Source organism: Plecotus auritus (assembly GCF_963455305.1).
Source record: "Plecotus auritus genome assembly, chromosome: 4".
NCBI lineage: Eukaryota > Metazoa > Chordata > Mammalia > Chiroptera > Vespertilionidae > Plecotus > Plecotus auritus.
The window spans coordinates 20,403,512-20,420,515 of NC_137775.1; the positions used below are offsets into that span (position 1 = coordinate 20,403,512).

The 17,004-nt window shown below is 39.1% G+C and overlaps 1 protein-coding gene across 2 annotated transcripts in view; it reads left to right on the forward strand.

Annotated features, from left to right (window-relative positions):
* LAMA2 (laminin subunit alpha 2) overlaps positions 1 to 17,004 on the forward strand; it is a 519,987-nt gene that overhangs the window by 268,492 nt on the left and 234,491 nt on the right. For both annotated transcript variants that reach the window (XM_080664727.1, XM_080664728.1), the window contains exons 13-14: positions 12,589 to 12,690; positions 14,214 to 14,425. In XM_080664727.1, the coding sequence (XP_080520853.1) occupies positions 12,589 to 12,690; positions 14,214 to 14,425 (314 nt within the window). The remainder of the gene's footprint in view (positions 1 to 12,588; positions 12,691 to 14,213; positions 14,426 to 17,004) is intronic.

The window sequence follows — 17,004 nt, forward strand, 5'->3', positions numbered from 1 at the left end:
TTTATAAAGTGTCAAACACTATTCTAGATTATTCCATTGAATTCTAACAAGAACCCTATGCAGTATTTACTGCTGTATTATCTCCATTTTCCAGATGAAGTCTTGATACAAAGAGAAATTCAGTAATTTACTCTACTTACAGCTAATAGGGGCAGAGCTATTTCCTCCCAGGAATCTAGCTCTAGAAATTATACTCTTTCCCACTTTGTCATTCTGTTTCTCTAAATTTGTCTGTGCATGTAGTTTTCTCTTAATGACTGTGTTGTTCTGTCCTAAATGCTTTATCTCTAACATCACAGACCAGGGAGCAGGTGTGTATAAAACTAATTACTATTCTGGTACTCTACAGTAGACATTGCAAAGAGTTACCCTAATATTTAATTAACCTACTATTACTAAATTAACTGCAAAGTTTAGCATTATGGAATTGGAATTGTCCAGTGATATCAGATCTAGTCCATCCTCCCAGCAGATGTAGAACTTCCTTCTCCATCAACTCAAACAGATGATCCTCTAGTCATATATGTTCAGGGATATAGGTCATTCTATTATCAACATCCATATATATAAAAACCTAAAGGACCGAATGACCAAACAATGGGTCGACCAGTTGCTATTATGTGCACTGACCACTAGGGGGCAGGCACTCAACTCAGGAGCTGCCCCCTGGTGGTCAGTGTGCTCTCACAGCAGGAGCACTGCTCAGCTGACCAATGGGCACCAGACGCGGGGCTCAGGCTGGCGAGTGCAGCTGTGGTGGTGGGAACCTTTCCCACCTCCGTGGCAGAACTGCCGAGTGGCGGCAGGTGCAGTGGGTTGGGATGAGTGGGAGCCATGTGCCGTGGGCTCCTCCCTGGCTGCCTGTCGCTTCCCACACTACCACATCCCTCGGGGGATGTTGGACTGCTGGTTTCAGCCTGATCCCTGTAGGGCCTGGAGATTAATCTCTCTGGGTTTGAACTGCATATTCCTGCAGTTCGTTGGGCTGAAACCGTCAGTCTGACATCCCCTGAGGGGTCCTGGATTGCGAGAGGTTGCAGGCCAGGCTGAGGAACCCCACTGGTGCACAAATCCATGCATTAGGCCTCTAGTTCATAGATATTATAAGTTAATTCTTATATAGGATCAAAAGGTACCCTCCTCCCACTTCCATATATATAGGTTCTATTTTTGTGCTACAAACAGAGCAAGTTTTCTTCCTATTCTATATGACTAGAGGCCTGGTGCATGAATTTGTGCACAGGTGGGGTCCCTTGGCCTGACTGGCAATCAGGGCCAATCAAGGCCAGCCAGCTGTGGGGAGGGACCATGGGAGATTGGCCGGCAGCAGGAAGCTGGCTGTGGGAGCACACTGACCACCCGGGGACAGCTCCTGCATTGAGCATCTGTCCCTTGTTGGTCAGTGCGCGTCATAGCAACCATTCGACCAGTTGTTCGGTCAACCGTTCATAACGGTCGCTTAGGCTTTTATATATATAGATAGGCTTTCAGACGTTTGAAGAAAACAATCATGTTTTCCCTAAGTCTTCTCTTTTTAAAGTTAAATATTTCCATGATCTTTCCAAACCTCTTGCTCAGCTTTTACAACCATCAACAATCTGGTCACATCTCTATGGATGAACTTTATTTTGTCAACTGCTTCTTAAACGGTAGTGTCATGCTCTGATCACAGTGGGACCATTGTTTTCTTTCATCTGTGTGCTAGGTGTCTTCATAATATAGAGAGTATGTCATTTGCCAATAGAACATATTGAAAATGTACTTATGTCATAAAATATGTATTTAATGGGTGCTGGAATTAATGCTATTATTCTAGTATATAGAAACTGGTGAAAAGTAATGACATATAGTTGCTTTATGTGTGCAAATGCCTAAATGTCTTAGAGCAGGCATCCTCAAACTACGGCCCACGGGCCACATGCAGCCCGCGGAGGACATTTATCTGGCCCGCTGGGTGCCACTGCCTGTCCTGCTTAGCAGCCGACTCATCCCGGGCCCGCAGTGCATATACGAATTTGTTCATAGTTTTTTTTTTTTTTTAAACTATAGTCCGGCCCTCCAACGGTCTGAGGGACAATGAACTGGCCCCCTGTTTAAAAAGTTTGAGGACCCCTGCCTTAGAGATTGAGTTTATATTTTAACTGCAGATTTAAATTCCCAAATGCTAAAGGTTTCTTAATTTCAAACAAACACATTTGTGATTTGTCAGTCAGCAGTACAGTAATTTCCTGTAGTAAATTCAAATAACCGAAAAGCTCAACTAGACATACCTCCTTTGGGTAAGAACAGAGAAAGCCAATCAAGACCCATTTTAATAAAACCACAAAGTATTTCATAGGGGTGGGACAAATTTGTCCCAGGTTTTTATGCCTTCTCCATCTATAATTCATTGAAATAATATATAGTGTTGAATTTGATTAACACTCAGCAGATATTTATGCAGCCTATACTATTTGTAAGATGCTTGTGCAAAGTACCACAGGGAAGCATTAAAACATAAGAAGATGTGAATTTTGCCACCACTGTGATCTCTTCCAGAAACTCTTAAGACTTTAAACTGCATTTAGAATTTTGAAATAAATATCATTATGATTAGTTTTGTGTGAAGCATGTGTGATATTTTTTAAGTTTGCAAATGATCCTTATTAAAACAGTATAACTTACCACATTTATTGAATACTAGAGGCCCGATGCATGAAATTCGTGCAAGAGTAAGCCTTTGCAACTGCTGCTTTGTCTGGAAGGTCATCCAGATGGTTGTTTCGCTGTTTGGTCATTCAGTCCATTTGTATATTATGCTTTTATTATTATAGATTATTATAGATATCCTGAGTTAGGTACTAGGTGAGGAATTTTATGTGTATTTTCTCATTTCATCCTCAGTGCAATTCAGCTCATTTTAGTGAAAATTAACTCAGACTCTGAAAACCATAAATCATTTAAAGCCAGAAACACAGTCCAAATTCAGGTCTAGAAAGTCTTCAGGTATGAGCTTGATCTTTTGTGGTGGGTTTTAGATGTGATTCCTTAATTAATAGACATGTCAGAAAACGAACACACCTCTTTATCTGTTCATTATGAAAAAATTAATTGATTAATTTTGTTGATTCTCTTCTGGGGTGAGACTTAGTTTCTATTGTATGTTTGGGAATTTTTTTCTTCTGAAATGCACAGCCAGCTTCTGCTGCTGTAATAAAGAATCATCTGCAGAGTTCATGAATGAGAGAAAAAGGAATAGTGGCAGGTCCATTTAGCATCAAATCAAAATAGTATTCCAAGATTGGTGTTCTGGCCACTGCTTTTGTGGAAAATAGTTGACTGCTATTTCAAAATAAGCTTTATTTAAATAATGAAACATGAAATTAACTGACTCATTTAAACATACAGCCCTTCCAGTCATATTCAGTGTCCTTAAGGGTATAAACATTGAGAATTGCCTCTGGGCAAGAAGAGAACTCTGCTTTTCACACTCTTTTTCATTCTTTTTGCAGTAAGAGAAGGAAAGGCTATACACTAGCTGCATTCTACCCCAAGCAATGAATATCTTTCTAAGGCAAAATAATTAAGCAGTAAGAGAAAGGTTAGTTAAAATTCTCATTCAAATAGAAAATAACAATGCTGGTATCTCTTTTTACAATGTCCTCATAAATTTCCCACAGGATAATATATTTTGTTTTTATTCATTTATCATTAATGAGAAAATAGTTAAGTCTGTTTCTCTTTAGCTTAATGGAACTTGGATTAAAATGTGTCCTGTTATTTTAATCATCAATATGACATATCATGAGCATGCAGTTTTCTTTTATTTTTGGCAGAGAACTTAAGAAATTTTAAGCTCTGGTCGATAAGAAACATATGTATATATAAAATCATAATTTCTGATTTGATTAGATCATTGTTTAATTAAGTATACATGTGTTATTTGTGCTGAATATTTGCACATAAATCAATACAACCCTCAGCAAAAGTAGTAATGGAATGTTCTATCTAAACATAAGTTAGTAAACAGAAGAGAAACAGCTGTTGCAAAGACCCTGTTTTTGAGTCTGGGCTTGATAACAAATAGCAGTTCTGAGAATTTGGCTGCTACCATTTACTCACATCTGTTGAGATTTTACTGTTTGTTTGTGTGGTGTGTGTTTTTTTTAATGTTATTTTTAATTGATTTCAGAGAGAGGAAGGGAGAGGGAGGGAGAAATGGAATCAATGATGAGAGGGAATCATTGATCGGCTGCCTCCTGTATGCCTCCTACTGGGGATTGAGCCTGCAACCAGGCATGGGCCCTGACCAGGAATTGAAATGTAACCTCCTGGTTCATAGGTCAACACTCAACTACTGAGCCACACTGGCTGAGTGCGACTGTACTATTTCAACTCAGTACTTGATCATGCAAGTCACAGAGTAGCACACAGTTCTCTAAGTCATAAGACCTACAATAAAACACTAAATACTAACTTATTGTATGGGATGTACTTCCAAGAACTTTATCCTCTTCTTTTTAGCAAATCTATTCATGGGTTGTTTATATATTTAAGTGCCCCCAAAGGATCTAAGTGTTTGTAAAAAATACATGAAATAGGAAAAAAATAATTCTTTTGTTGTGTCATAAAATTTGATCTGTCTACCTCTGGACCACTTATTTGTGAGATGTTCTCATTATCTGATTTTCTGTTGCAACCAGAAACATTCTTATCTGATCAAACCCTTGTAATTACATTTGCTTTGAACCATAACTGACCATAGGGAGAGTATAATTGGAGATAGAAACTTATGCTGAAGTTTTAGGTTGGTGTGATTCAAGAGAATAAATAATTGATTTAAACAAAAATGTATATAGGTAACTCATGTTGACTTCTCAATTCCCCTAGATATGTCTCTCACAATGACTTTTGTTTTCGTTCTGCCAGTCAAAACACTGTAAAGGATATGTCTTGGCACTTTCAGTAAGAATCATTATATATGAACTAGAGGCCCGGTGCATGAAATTCACTCAGCCCAGCCTGCACCCTCTCCAATCTGGGACCCCTTGAAGGATGTCCCTGGGGGATCGGGCCTAAACGGGCAGTCGGATATCCCGCTCACAATCCAGGACTGCTGACTCCCAACTGCTCGCCTGCCTGCCTTCCTGATTGCCCCTAACCGCTTCTGCCTGCCAGCCTGATCACACCCTAACCACTCCCCTGACAGCTTCATTGATGCCTAACTGCTCCCCTGCCAGCCTGTTTGCCTTTAACTGCCCTCCCCTGCAGGCCTGGTCACCCCTAACTGCCCTCCCCTGCAGGCTGGGTTCCCCACAACTGCTCTCCAATGCAGGCCTGGGTCCCCCCCAACTGCCCTTCCCTGCAGGCCCGGTCACCCCCAACTTCCCTCCTCTACCGGCCTGGTCACCCCTGACTGCCCTCCCTTGCAGACCTGGTCCCTTCCAACTGCCCTCCCCTGCTGGCTATCTTGTGGTGGCCATCTTGTATCCACATGGGGGCAGGATCTTTGACCACATAGGGGCAGCCATGTTGTGTGTTGGAGTGATGGTCAATCTGCATATTACCCTTTTATTAGATAGGATAGAGGCCTGGTGCATGGGTGGGGGCCAGCTGGTTTGCCCTGAAGGGTGTCTTGGATCAGGGTGGGGGTTCCCTTGGGGTGTGGGGAGGCCTGGGTGAGGGGCCTGTGGTGGTTTGCAGGCCGGCCACCTCCCGGCCCCCCGGCGACCCAAGCGGGGGCCCTGGTATCTGGGATTTATTTATCTTCTACAATTGAAACTTTGTAGCCTGGAGTGGAGCCAAGCCTCCTGCTTGCTCCCTGGTGGCAGCCATTTCTGTTGGGATTTATGTATCTTCTATAATTGAAACTTTCTAGCCTTAAGCGGAAGTCAAGGCAGTCCAGGGCTTCAGAAGCTTGGCTTTCTCCATCGCCAGGGACAACCCTAGCCTCCTGCTCTTTCCAGCTCCATTGCTGCCACCATTTCTGTTTGGATTTATGTATCTTCTATCATTGAAACTTTGTAGCCTTGAATGGAGGCCCAGGCCGGCAAGGGCAGGCAGAAAGCTTGGCTTCCTCCATTGCCGGGGAAATCCAAGCCTCCCTCCTGCTCTCTGTTGCCGCATCCATCTTGGTTGGGTTTATTTGCATATTCGCTCCTGATTGACTGGTGGGCGTGGCTTGTGGGTGTAGCGGAGGTACGGTCAATTTGCATATTACTCTTTCATTAGATAAGATATTGGCTAGAAGGTCAGTTGTGAGGGTTTGAAAAGTCATGGTGAAAGTTAGGAAGAATAAATAAGGTTGAGAAATTTCATAACCAGGAGGACCAGGCTGCAAGGACACTGATTGGTCAGTTAGTGTTACACTGAAAGACTGGCTGCCACAAAACTCTGGCCTTGGCCCTGTCACATTCATACTTTTCACCACTACTTTGGATACTTATGCAATTCAGATGATACAAAATGCAAAAGAATGCAATATAATCATGTCAGATTAGAAGTAGCCTAATCTAAAAGGGAAAAATATCCCGAAGATAGCCCTTTCCTCAACTTAGTTCTAATAGTTGCATGTGTGAAAAGGACATTGTTGTTATTGCAAAGTAAATACTGTCAAAACTCTACTTAGAATACCAAAAAGAAAGAAAAGGAGGAGGAGGAAGGGCTAGAAGAGGAAGAGGAGGAAATAGAGGAAGAAAAAAAAAGGTGAGTAAAAGGAAGGAAAGAAAGCAGGAAAAGCTGGCAGAGGAAGAAAAGAAGAAAGGGAGAAATGAAGGCAGGCAAGCAGTTGCATTCTTCAAAATTTTCTTTGTATACCTGTACTATATAAAGGAATCTCTCACCTTCCAAATCAACATTCTAGAATGCATTGTCTGTTTGACTCATACAACTCCCAGTCCATTTTCTATGCATTAAAAGTGATAGAACTTTAAGACCTCTAATGTAAATTCTGCCTATTCACTAATTCAACATCTCCGTGCATCTGTTCTATTCAAATAGTTACCAAGCTTTGAAAGAAGAGAAACGTGCTCTTATTTCAGTGTTATAAATGTACAGAAAAGCATGACCTGAAATGGAATGCTGTTTCTATGTTAAAAGAGAGCGCCATGAATAGATGCATTAATAAATACTTATGTGGGAGGAGCATCTTTTCAGAGTTTAAGGCTCCAGGGGTTTGGAATCTAAAGAAGGGAATCACTTGCTCTGTTTGTGATGCTAAATTGAAATTGACAGATATGTTTTATTTATCTGGCTCAAATCAATATTACATAGCCTTTTTCTCATTTGATTTTAGTATATTCCCCCTGAAATATTTACTCTAGAAAGCAAAAGCAAATATTAGGTTTTAGTGCAGTAAGAGTGATGATGTCCTGACATCAGAGAACCAAATATTCCAGGCTTTTTTTATAAAAAGATTCCCCCCCCAAATATATTGTCCTCCGTAGATCACTCATCCTTTCCCTTCAATTCATGATTCTTGAGATTGGGAGGAAAAAAGAGAGAGGCTAGAGCACAAGTAGCCTAATTCTAAGTACTTTTATAAAGGTTGGTTTTATGAATTACCTTTTGTCTTTTCCAATCATGAGGGAAAACTTTTCTGCCTCATTGAATCTTTAATGCAATATGCCACATGCACACTACATTATTACGTGTGACATTAGGTAATATATTGCAGAGTAACTATAATATTACGTGCAAACAAGCTGTTTCTTTCCCCCTGAAGGTAGAATTAAACAGGTACTCATGGGAAACAGCTACTTGTATTGCTCTTTTCTTAATGGAGTAAATTGAGGATTGGGATAGTGAATGGCTTAGCTCTGAACCATCTCCAGGAATGAATTGGTGCTGCTACTTTCCCTGCAGTGTCTTCTCAATTTGATATATGAATCCCTCTGAAAAGAATTTTGTTTGATGTAAGGAGAAACGTAAAAGGCTGGGTCCTTGGAGACCCTTTAGAATGAACTATTCTCACTTAATGCACTTTCTCTTTGTATTGAAAAAGAATACAACTTTCATCTCTGGTAAATATAGTCTAAACTATTAAGTAAATGTAAGGATTACCTTAAAGGGACCTGGAATTCCACTTACTTTTACTTGGGGAAGACCATATTTCTCTAGTCAATAGAATGATGATAGTTTAGTTTCAAAATAGCAGGAGAAAATGAAATGTTCTATTGCTGTACATGCAGTGCTCTGTAAAATTACAGTAATCAGTAATCAATATTGTCCCCAAAAGGGAGGAATTTGAAAGCCTCAATGATATTAATAAACTGAGTCTACAAAGTCCAAAATTGTGGAAAATTAAAGTTATGTATACTGTACATACACTAATGTCATGTGCTATATTGTTAGACTTCTTCAGTGTTAATGGCTAAGTTGGTTTATACAGAGCTCTACCCATATGTAGCTCTCTTGTCTGTTATGGTTGCCACTGACTCCTCAGTAGACTTTGGGAATATTACTAGAAAACCTTTTTTTTCCCCCTCAGTTTCTGACCAGTGGGACATCAGCTGGGTAACGAATAGCATTTAAATAGTCAAAATGCTAGCCCTAGCTGGTTTGGCTCAGTGGATAGAGCACCAGCCTGTGGACTGAAGGGTCCCAATTTTGATTCCGGTCAAGGGCACATGCCTGGGTTGCCAGCTCTATCCCCAGTAGTGGGGTATGCAGGAGGCAGCCGATCAATGATTATCTTTCATTATTGATGTTCCTATCTCTCTCTCTCTCTCTTTCATTTCTCTCTGAAAAAAATAAAAATATATTGAATAACCAGAATGCTATGGGAATGATAATTAGTTTATTATCATTCCATAAACAAAAACAGCTCAAAATTCTGAGAACATTCTTAAAAGGAATATAGCATTATCTCATGTTAAAATTAGGAACTAACTTGACTAGTTGTTTGTGTGGTGTCTAACAGATATAGAGTTCTGCTGTATTTCTTTTGAACATTTACAGTATCCCACAGTGCCTTTGTGAACAAGGGGCTGCATAGATCATAGAGGGTATTTAAACTGCACAGGAAGTTGAATTTTATTATAGATCCCAGACTACTGGAGGTTCTTCATCAGGGAAGTATAAAAACAGAAGTAATAATAATAAAACATTCCCCAACAAGAAGACTGAAGTCAGAGAATTGAGTCCAAAGCTTGATGGGGGCCTAGTAAATGTGATGTGGCAAAGGAAATAGAAAGTTCGATAAGAAGCATTTCAAGAGAGTAGGATTGAGGAAGTAATCTGATATAAATAACAAAGTGAAGATAATATTGTATTGCACCTATGGTTTCCAATTTGAAATAGAGAAATAAAGCAATTGTCTTGATCAGATCATGGAACTTGGGGAAAATAATCAAGTTTGCTTCCTAGGAAGATCCAAATAATGAGATTAGCTTTGAGTACGCTGAGTGTTTGAGACATTATTGAACAATCACTCAATATAGAACTGTTAAAGGCTGAATTGTATCTATCCATAAATTTATATGTTTGAAGTCCTAACCCCCAGAATCTCAGAATGTGACAGCATTTGGAGAAGGGTTCTTTAAAGAGGTAATTAAATTAAAATGAGGTAATTAGGAGGATCCTAATTCAACATTCTGGTGTGCTTATAAGAAGGGAAAAATTAGAACACAGACAAATTCAGAGGAAGAGCATTTGAGGACATAGGGTCAAGACGGCCATTTCTATGCCAATGTGAGAGGCCTCAAAAGAAACCTACCCTGCTGATACCTTGATCTCTGATTTCTATTATTTAAGCCACCAGTCTCTGGTACTTGTTATGGAAGAATAAGCAAACTAATATAGGGACACAGCAAAAGATGGAACACATAGATTGAGGAACAAGGTGTAGACATAGTTTAATCGATGAGAGGAATGGAAAAGCCAATAAGAAAAGATAACTAAAAGGAAGCAAGAATCTTGGAAACATCTGTACAATGAATAGAGAATAAGAAAGAAAAATTTATTTATAAATGAAATGGGGGTATAATCAGGGTGAGGAAGGAGTCTCCAAATAGTTTAATGCAGTAGAAGACAAAGGAGCCAGGAATCTTAAGAATATGTCACATAAAGATTAAGAATAAAACTGAACAAAAGGCCCATTAGTGGTTGCTAGATAGAGTTAATAAATTACCTTTCAATGAGTATTTTAATGGAGTACTAGGGGTGAAAGACAGGTTGCAATAGATAAAATAAGAAAAGGTGAATGGGTAGGAACGAAGAAAATGAATGTAATACCCCATATCACGGAGTTTGACAGTGAAACTAATACATAAGCACAGGTAATACCTAGAGCGGGAAGCAAGGACATAGAAGCCAGCAAAGGTGACATTTGGGAGATGGAGTCAGAGATCTTTGGAAAGAAGAGGCAGAGGATTCTTCATCCAGAGCTGTACAAAGGGACAGTTGACACTCTGAATATTCTCAAAGTTGTTTGTCTCCCCCACCCCACCCCAAAAAATCACTATGGCCCAGAAAAGATGTATTGTCTTATAACTGACGTGTTACAAAGGATTCCATACAATGGTGTATATTCACTGGGGAAGATGTATTAGCTGGAAACAACAGCAAAAATATGCTTGCTTTTATTGCTTATGAAGAAATTATGAAGTTAAAGGGAAAATAGAGGCAAAGGAACTTAACAGAGAGTAAGTAATTATTTCTAGGGATACAACCTCTAAATTGCAGGATGATATCTTAAGCAATTATTTTTTAATTACCTAAATAAATATTTGACTAAGTAGTTATATAGAGGTTAACATAAATATTTACCTCTAGAATGAATAAAAAAGATAATGATTCTAATATAGAAATGCATACTTGTGACTTGAGAAAAAAAAAGTCTGGGAATAGTATGCATCTTTCAAAAAATTGTCTGTTTTTCACATAATTTAGGTGGAAGAAGAATGAATTCAATCATGAAAATTGTTAGATGATACAAAAACTCCTTCCAATAATGCCAAAGTATGAGTATCAAAGATGCATAAAAGAGTTGGGGGGGATGCTTTATGAAATATGAGTGAAAAAGCAATTTTTAATTCTTATTACTATTATTATTCTAAGTCCTCAGGATAATAGATTGAATTAATCTTACCCTTAGTTCATGCTTTATATTATTATCGATCCACATGATAGGAAAGCAAGATCATTTATAAGGACAGGAATCAACATTGGAGCTTGAGTGACAGAGTCAATGCAAATGCTATAGTCCTTTTAAAAAAAATTCCACTCCAGCATTGTAAATGAAGATATTCATAAAACAAAGCTGGTGATTTGTATTCTGCTGTTTCCTCCATGCTGACAAGCAGAGACCCAGCGTTGCAGCCTTGGCTCTCTGTGGCCTCTCAGGGCAGAGCCTGATCACAAAGCCCTTCCACTGACACACTGGATGGAGGAGGAGGAACCTGATTCCTCTCAAAGTTGTTCCGCAGGGAATCACACAGAGCTCACTGTGGCTGATTAAGCAAGGTTTTTAAATTGAAGCTCTGCAATGTCTTCTAAGAGCTCATTACGTGGAGCTCTGTAAGGAACTAAAATTCAGAAAACTTTTATCCCCCAGCGCCACTGAGAAATAGCCTTCCTCTAATGTCTCCTCAAATATAAAACAATAAATATCTGCCTGGACTGGAGCACTTGGCATTATTGTGAGTAATGAGGGGTGAATCTATGTAAAAGGCTTTTGGTTCTCTTAAGAGAAGCATCCACAATACCACATAGCATGTTTGTTCAAAATCAGCCAGATGTTTTCTCAATGCGAGGAGTCTAGAAAGGCAGCAAAAAAGGACACTTTATATATTTCAAAGAGGACTGAGCTCTTTAGAATTTTCTAAATTGATAAAATACCTAGTAGGAGCTAGGAATTGAATTTGAGAAGGATATTGGGACATAAATCTATAACGCTGAAAACTTTTGAGCTTCCAAGGTTACCGTCAATGTCAGGAGATGTAAACCTCAAGCATACACAGTATGGGGCTTAGCAGGCATATTGGGAGAAAAGAAGTTTGTTTTATGAAAAGGGATAACATTCATTCAAACTAAGCATATTTGATGTTACACAGGAAAATGTATTTTCTTTGGGAGTTTTGAAGAAATTTTATCATAATATAAAATTTGATGCTACTCTTTTATTTTTCTTTGACCAGCAGAATTTCTCATCTTAGCTTATAGTCTATGTAAAGTGCCTGTCAAAGGGAGTGATGTCTTTGTTGAAAGCATTTAGACCCACAGAAAGTGAGTGACCCTTAGGGATGGGGCCCCATTTTGACAAAGATCCTTTTCTGTTTGGAAAGTGTAAAGCTCAAGCTATAGACTCGGAAACTGACAGGAGAGGCTATGTGTGGTTTCTTGGAACCTAACATATTTCTGCAAGCCTGCGATACTGGGGAAAATAACACCTGAATTGATATTTGTGTCAGGCTCGCCCTTGATTGCTAAGGTTCGTATAAAGGTTACTTCTAAAGAAATGTCTGTCATTCTTACTCTGCACTCTTGGGATTTCTGCTTCTTCCAAATCCTGCCCTCTAAAACAATAAAATTATTTTAAAATGATAAGCAAAATATGATATAACAGCGCATCTCCTGTCCTGTAATGATTACACATCTCCTCTCTTATAGCTCACAGCGGCTGGAGGACAATTGACATTTACCGTATCATATGACCTTGAAGAAGAAGAAGAAGATACAGCACGCATACTCCAGTTTATGATTATCTTAGAGGTAGAGTATGGAAAGGGTCATTCATGTTCAACTGTTTTATGCTCTTACTAGAGGCCCGATGCACGAAATTCGTGCAAGGGGCTCGGCCCCCACCTGCCACGGAGGCTGCCTCTGCCTCGGCCCCGGCCCCCACTGCTGCAGCTTTGTCCAGAAGGATGTCCGGAAGAACGTCCAGTCTAATTAGCATATTATGCTTTTATTATTATAGATTTAATTTGAGGTTATTCCTTACTTGGTTGCTTTAACATCAATTTATATACTATGATGATAGAAAAATGTTATGTCTTAGACATTTGTTTCTATGTCAGTCCTATGTTTCACTCTAAGACATATCTAGAAGACTGAGTATATTCATTGGGTTCTAGGGATAAAGCAGACCTTTAGACCTGGCTTGAAATTTAAATTAAAAACATAATGGCTATGGTCCTAAGGAAATAAGTATGATGAACGTGTTTGGGCAAATGCTGATGTACATGGTTGTATATTTTCCATCTCCCCTTGCTTCCAAGTAGAATCTGTTTTACTTTTTTATTTCTATGAAGCAGAAGCAAATGAAAAAGAAAACTTGTTTATTTAGGTGTTGTTAAATTTTGACTTCAAAATTCCTGTTTTAAGTAAGAAACATATGGGAGAAGCTGCTTTCAGGGTTTGGAGGCTCATAGGCAATTCTAAGATGTTGGAATCTTGAAGGCCTTCTCCGGCCCTTTCTCATACCCTCCCTCCAACATTCACAAATAGTAAAAGGCACACACTTGCATGCACATTTATGATTCTGAATAGGTCAAGGTTGATTTAGCCCCGGGCTCTGTTGTTCTTATCGTGTGTGTGTGTGTGTGTGTGTGTGTGTGTGTGTGTGTGTGTCTATGAAACTAGAAGTATACCTTGGAATACCTTTGAGATAAAAGGGTTCTATAAATGTAAAATGGTGAGAAATTATATGTCATTAGTATGAATGAACTAAGATAAGAAAGATAATCTAAATGTCATAGCTCAGTCAATATACTCCCTATTATTTTGATGCTATGACCCTATTGTGAATATGAGAATGCAAGGTTTTTCTTATTTGTTTTTTTCAATGTAGAAAGTCCTTGAAAACAATAGCTTAATACATCATTTGAAGTTTTCTTCCCTATTTTCATATACAACCCACATTCACCATAAAATAATATATTTGAAATATACAATTTTTGTGCACTGGTATAAACGCAAAGGATTTGTAATCACATACATGTGTGAGTGTCCAGGTGTTTATTGTTTTAGTTATTTGGGAGTGGGGGAGGAGCAAGGTCATGCATAACCAAGAAGCTTATACATTGCAATGCATCTGGTTCGGGCTATTATTTAAATTGCCTTCTCTGCCTTTCATATATACCAGAGATATGCTGAATGACAGGGAAAGCCAACCTGAAATTAAAAACCTACTGAGGATAATCCACAAAGTGGAGAAATCAAATGCAGACACTTTGTACCCTTTTATACTCACTTTTCAGTTTTACTCTTTAATACTTTCTTTTTCCCTTTAGGGAAAAGACTTGAGAATCAGCACAGCCCAAAATGAGGTGGAACTGCGACCATCTGAAGACTATATTTATCCATTGTCACTCAAAGAAGACTCATTTACCATACATGGCACAAATTTTCCAGTCAGTAGAAAAGAGTTTATGACAGTGCTTGTGGATTTAAAGCGAATCCTCATACAGATCACAGACAGCCTTGGGGTGGATGCCATCTACAGGTAAACTCAAGAACTGCATCTCCCAGTGTTTGTATATTTTCTTTGGGGCAAGCATGCCCATTAGGAGTGCCTTTGAAGATGTCTAGGGTTCCTTGTCTTCAATTAGTAGATAATAATGGAGCACTGGTGTTTGAAAAGTGTTTCTATTAAAGCTAAAAATTTAAATACCTAGAATAAATTTGTCTTAGCCCTTTGGTGATTCATTGGCAATTCTGCCAGAACATGTGATAAAAATGATCCCTAAACTGAGAAATGCTATACTGGAAATTAAAGTCTCCTTTATGACTCAGAGAGTGGGACACCAAATAGATGTAATTTCAGGCTACCCATATTCAGAAACTAGTTTGTAAAGTATTTTCTTCTATTAATTAACTAGTTTCTGACTTAATAGTATATAGCTCATTCGTTTGTTTGTTTGTTTATTGTTAATCCTCATTCAAGGATATTTTTTTCCATTGATTTTTAGAGAGAGTGGAAGGGAGGGAATGGGGAGAAAGAGAGAGAGAGAAACATTAATAACCGGGGCCAGGGGTCAAACCCGCAACCCAGGTACATGCCCTTGACCAAAATCAACCCACGACCTTTTGTTTTGGAGGCCAATGCTGTAACCCCCTAGCAACACCAGCCAGGGCAATATCTATAATAATAAAAGTGTAATATGCTAATTAGGCCAAACATCCCTCCAGACGACCTTCTAGACAAAGCCGGGGCTGCCAGGGAGGCCTGGGTCCTGGGTGCCTGCCAGGGGCCGGAGGGAAGCTCGGGTCCCAGGTGATGGAGGGAAGCCTGGGTCATGGGTGCCAGAGGGAAGCCGCTGTTGGCAGCCAGGGGAAGGAAGGCCTACTCTGGCATGAATTTCGTGTATTGGGCCTCTAGTATAGTTTATAATAAGAAATAAACACCTTCATTTAAATAGCCCCAAGTCTCTTTATAAAACACTATAAGACTATAAAGGCTGCATGGTATAAAGGAAAGAGGAAGAGCTTTGGAGCCAACCAGACTAGGAATTCAATAAATTCGATTGCTGATTATATGTGTGACCTTTGGCAAGTGATTGGTCCTTGTGGAAACTTGATTTCTTCAAGTGTAAAGTGGAGATAATGGTGCCCACCTTTCAGGGTCATTGTGAAAATTATGTGATGATTATGTAAAGTGCTCATTACCTAGAACACTTTCAAAAGTTAGTTCCTTTTTGTTCTCCATTTGTTTTCCTTAAAGAGAGAACTCCCTGATGTGAACCAGACGTGCCCATGTCTGACTTACTGTAGGCTGCTATGCTTTTCGTTTGCGAAACAATGACATTTGCCTGACAAAATGTAAACTTCACCTGTGTCTGAATGAGCTCCGTCCTTTCTCCTTTTCTACTCTAATAACAAATAACAAGCTATCATGGCAACTACCTTTTTAAATCAGACTAAGTTAAATTATCAAATGGGACCCCAAACTGACAACTTGGCATACCCATCATCAAAGCAATGTCTCCAATGCTTTTTAATCGACAAGAGGATTTTTTTTCTGATGCTCCCCCAGGTCTGTCATTTGTGTGTGCTGCCTAGTTTGTCTTTCCACTAAGTGTAATCATCATTACCGCCTCCCAAAGGAGGGATCTGCAGATTCATAAACAGAATCACTGCCAAACAATGTACCTCTTTTGCAGAGGCAATTCTGCTAGGAGCTGGATTAAAATGCCATGAAGATGAGAAGCAGCACTCAGGAATTAATTATGTTTTTCCTCATTTAGTAAAAAGAGATTGTTATAATGTTTAAACAGTATAAAGAGACGAGTCCTCTGGCTTTCAGAATGAATGATAACCAATTTGACAAAAAACTGACTAGGGGGCTTATTTATTTTTGTCAGCATTGCTTCTCAGACTAATTAATCCAAAGGCGTTTCCCCCTGATTTATGTCAGATGATTTCTGTGTCTATCCATCTTAAAATCATCAGTTCCATGTGAAGTCTTTTGAAGTGTGCCCAAACCCAAGCGACATGTTCACAGAGCATGGCTATGTGAACTGACACAGGACTAATCCAAGTAGGTGGCAGCTTTCTGGTTCAAGAAGGAAAAGCCAATGTCAGGTTTGAAACTCCTACCCATTTCAGGTGAGCTGAAAGTCAGCATGAATCCCAAGTCAGTAAGCTTGTTATATTTTATTAATCTCTGATCTACTCGTGGATTGATTCATATTTGTGAAACATTACTTGAATTGATTTCAACTTGTCTTGCACAGTAGGCTTCCGACTTGGTATACAGTTTGTGTGCAAGCACAAGTAAATTGAAATGATCTCAACAAAAATTCGTGTTTTAAGTTATTTAAGGAGGACTTCTATGGTAGTTCTCTCAGCAAAGGGCTTAGATCATTTCAGTTATGTGGCTACAATAGTCCTCCCTTATCCACCAAGGATACATTTCAAGACCTACCATGGATGCCCCAAACCACAGACAGTACCAAACCTTATATATGCAGTACTATGTTTTTCCTATACATACATACCGATGACCAAGTTTCATTTATAAATTGGACCCAGTAAGAAATGAACAAGAATGATTTATAATAATAGAAAAATTATAATATGCTG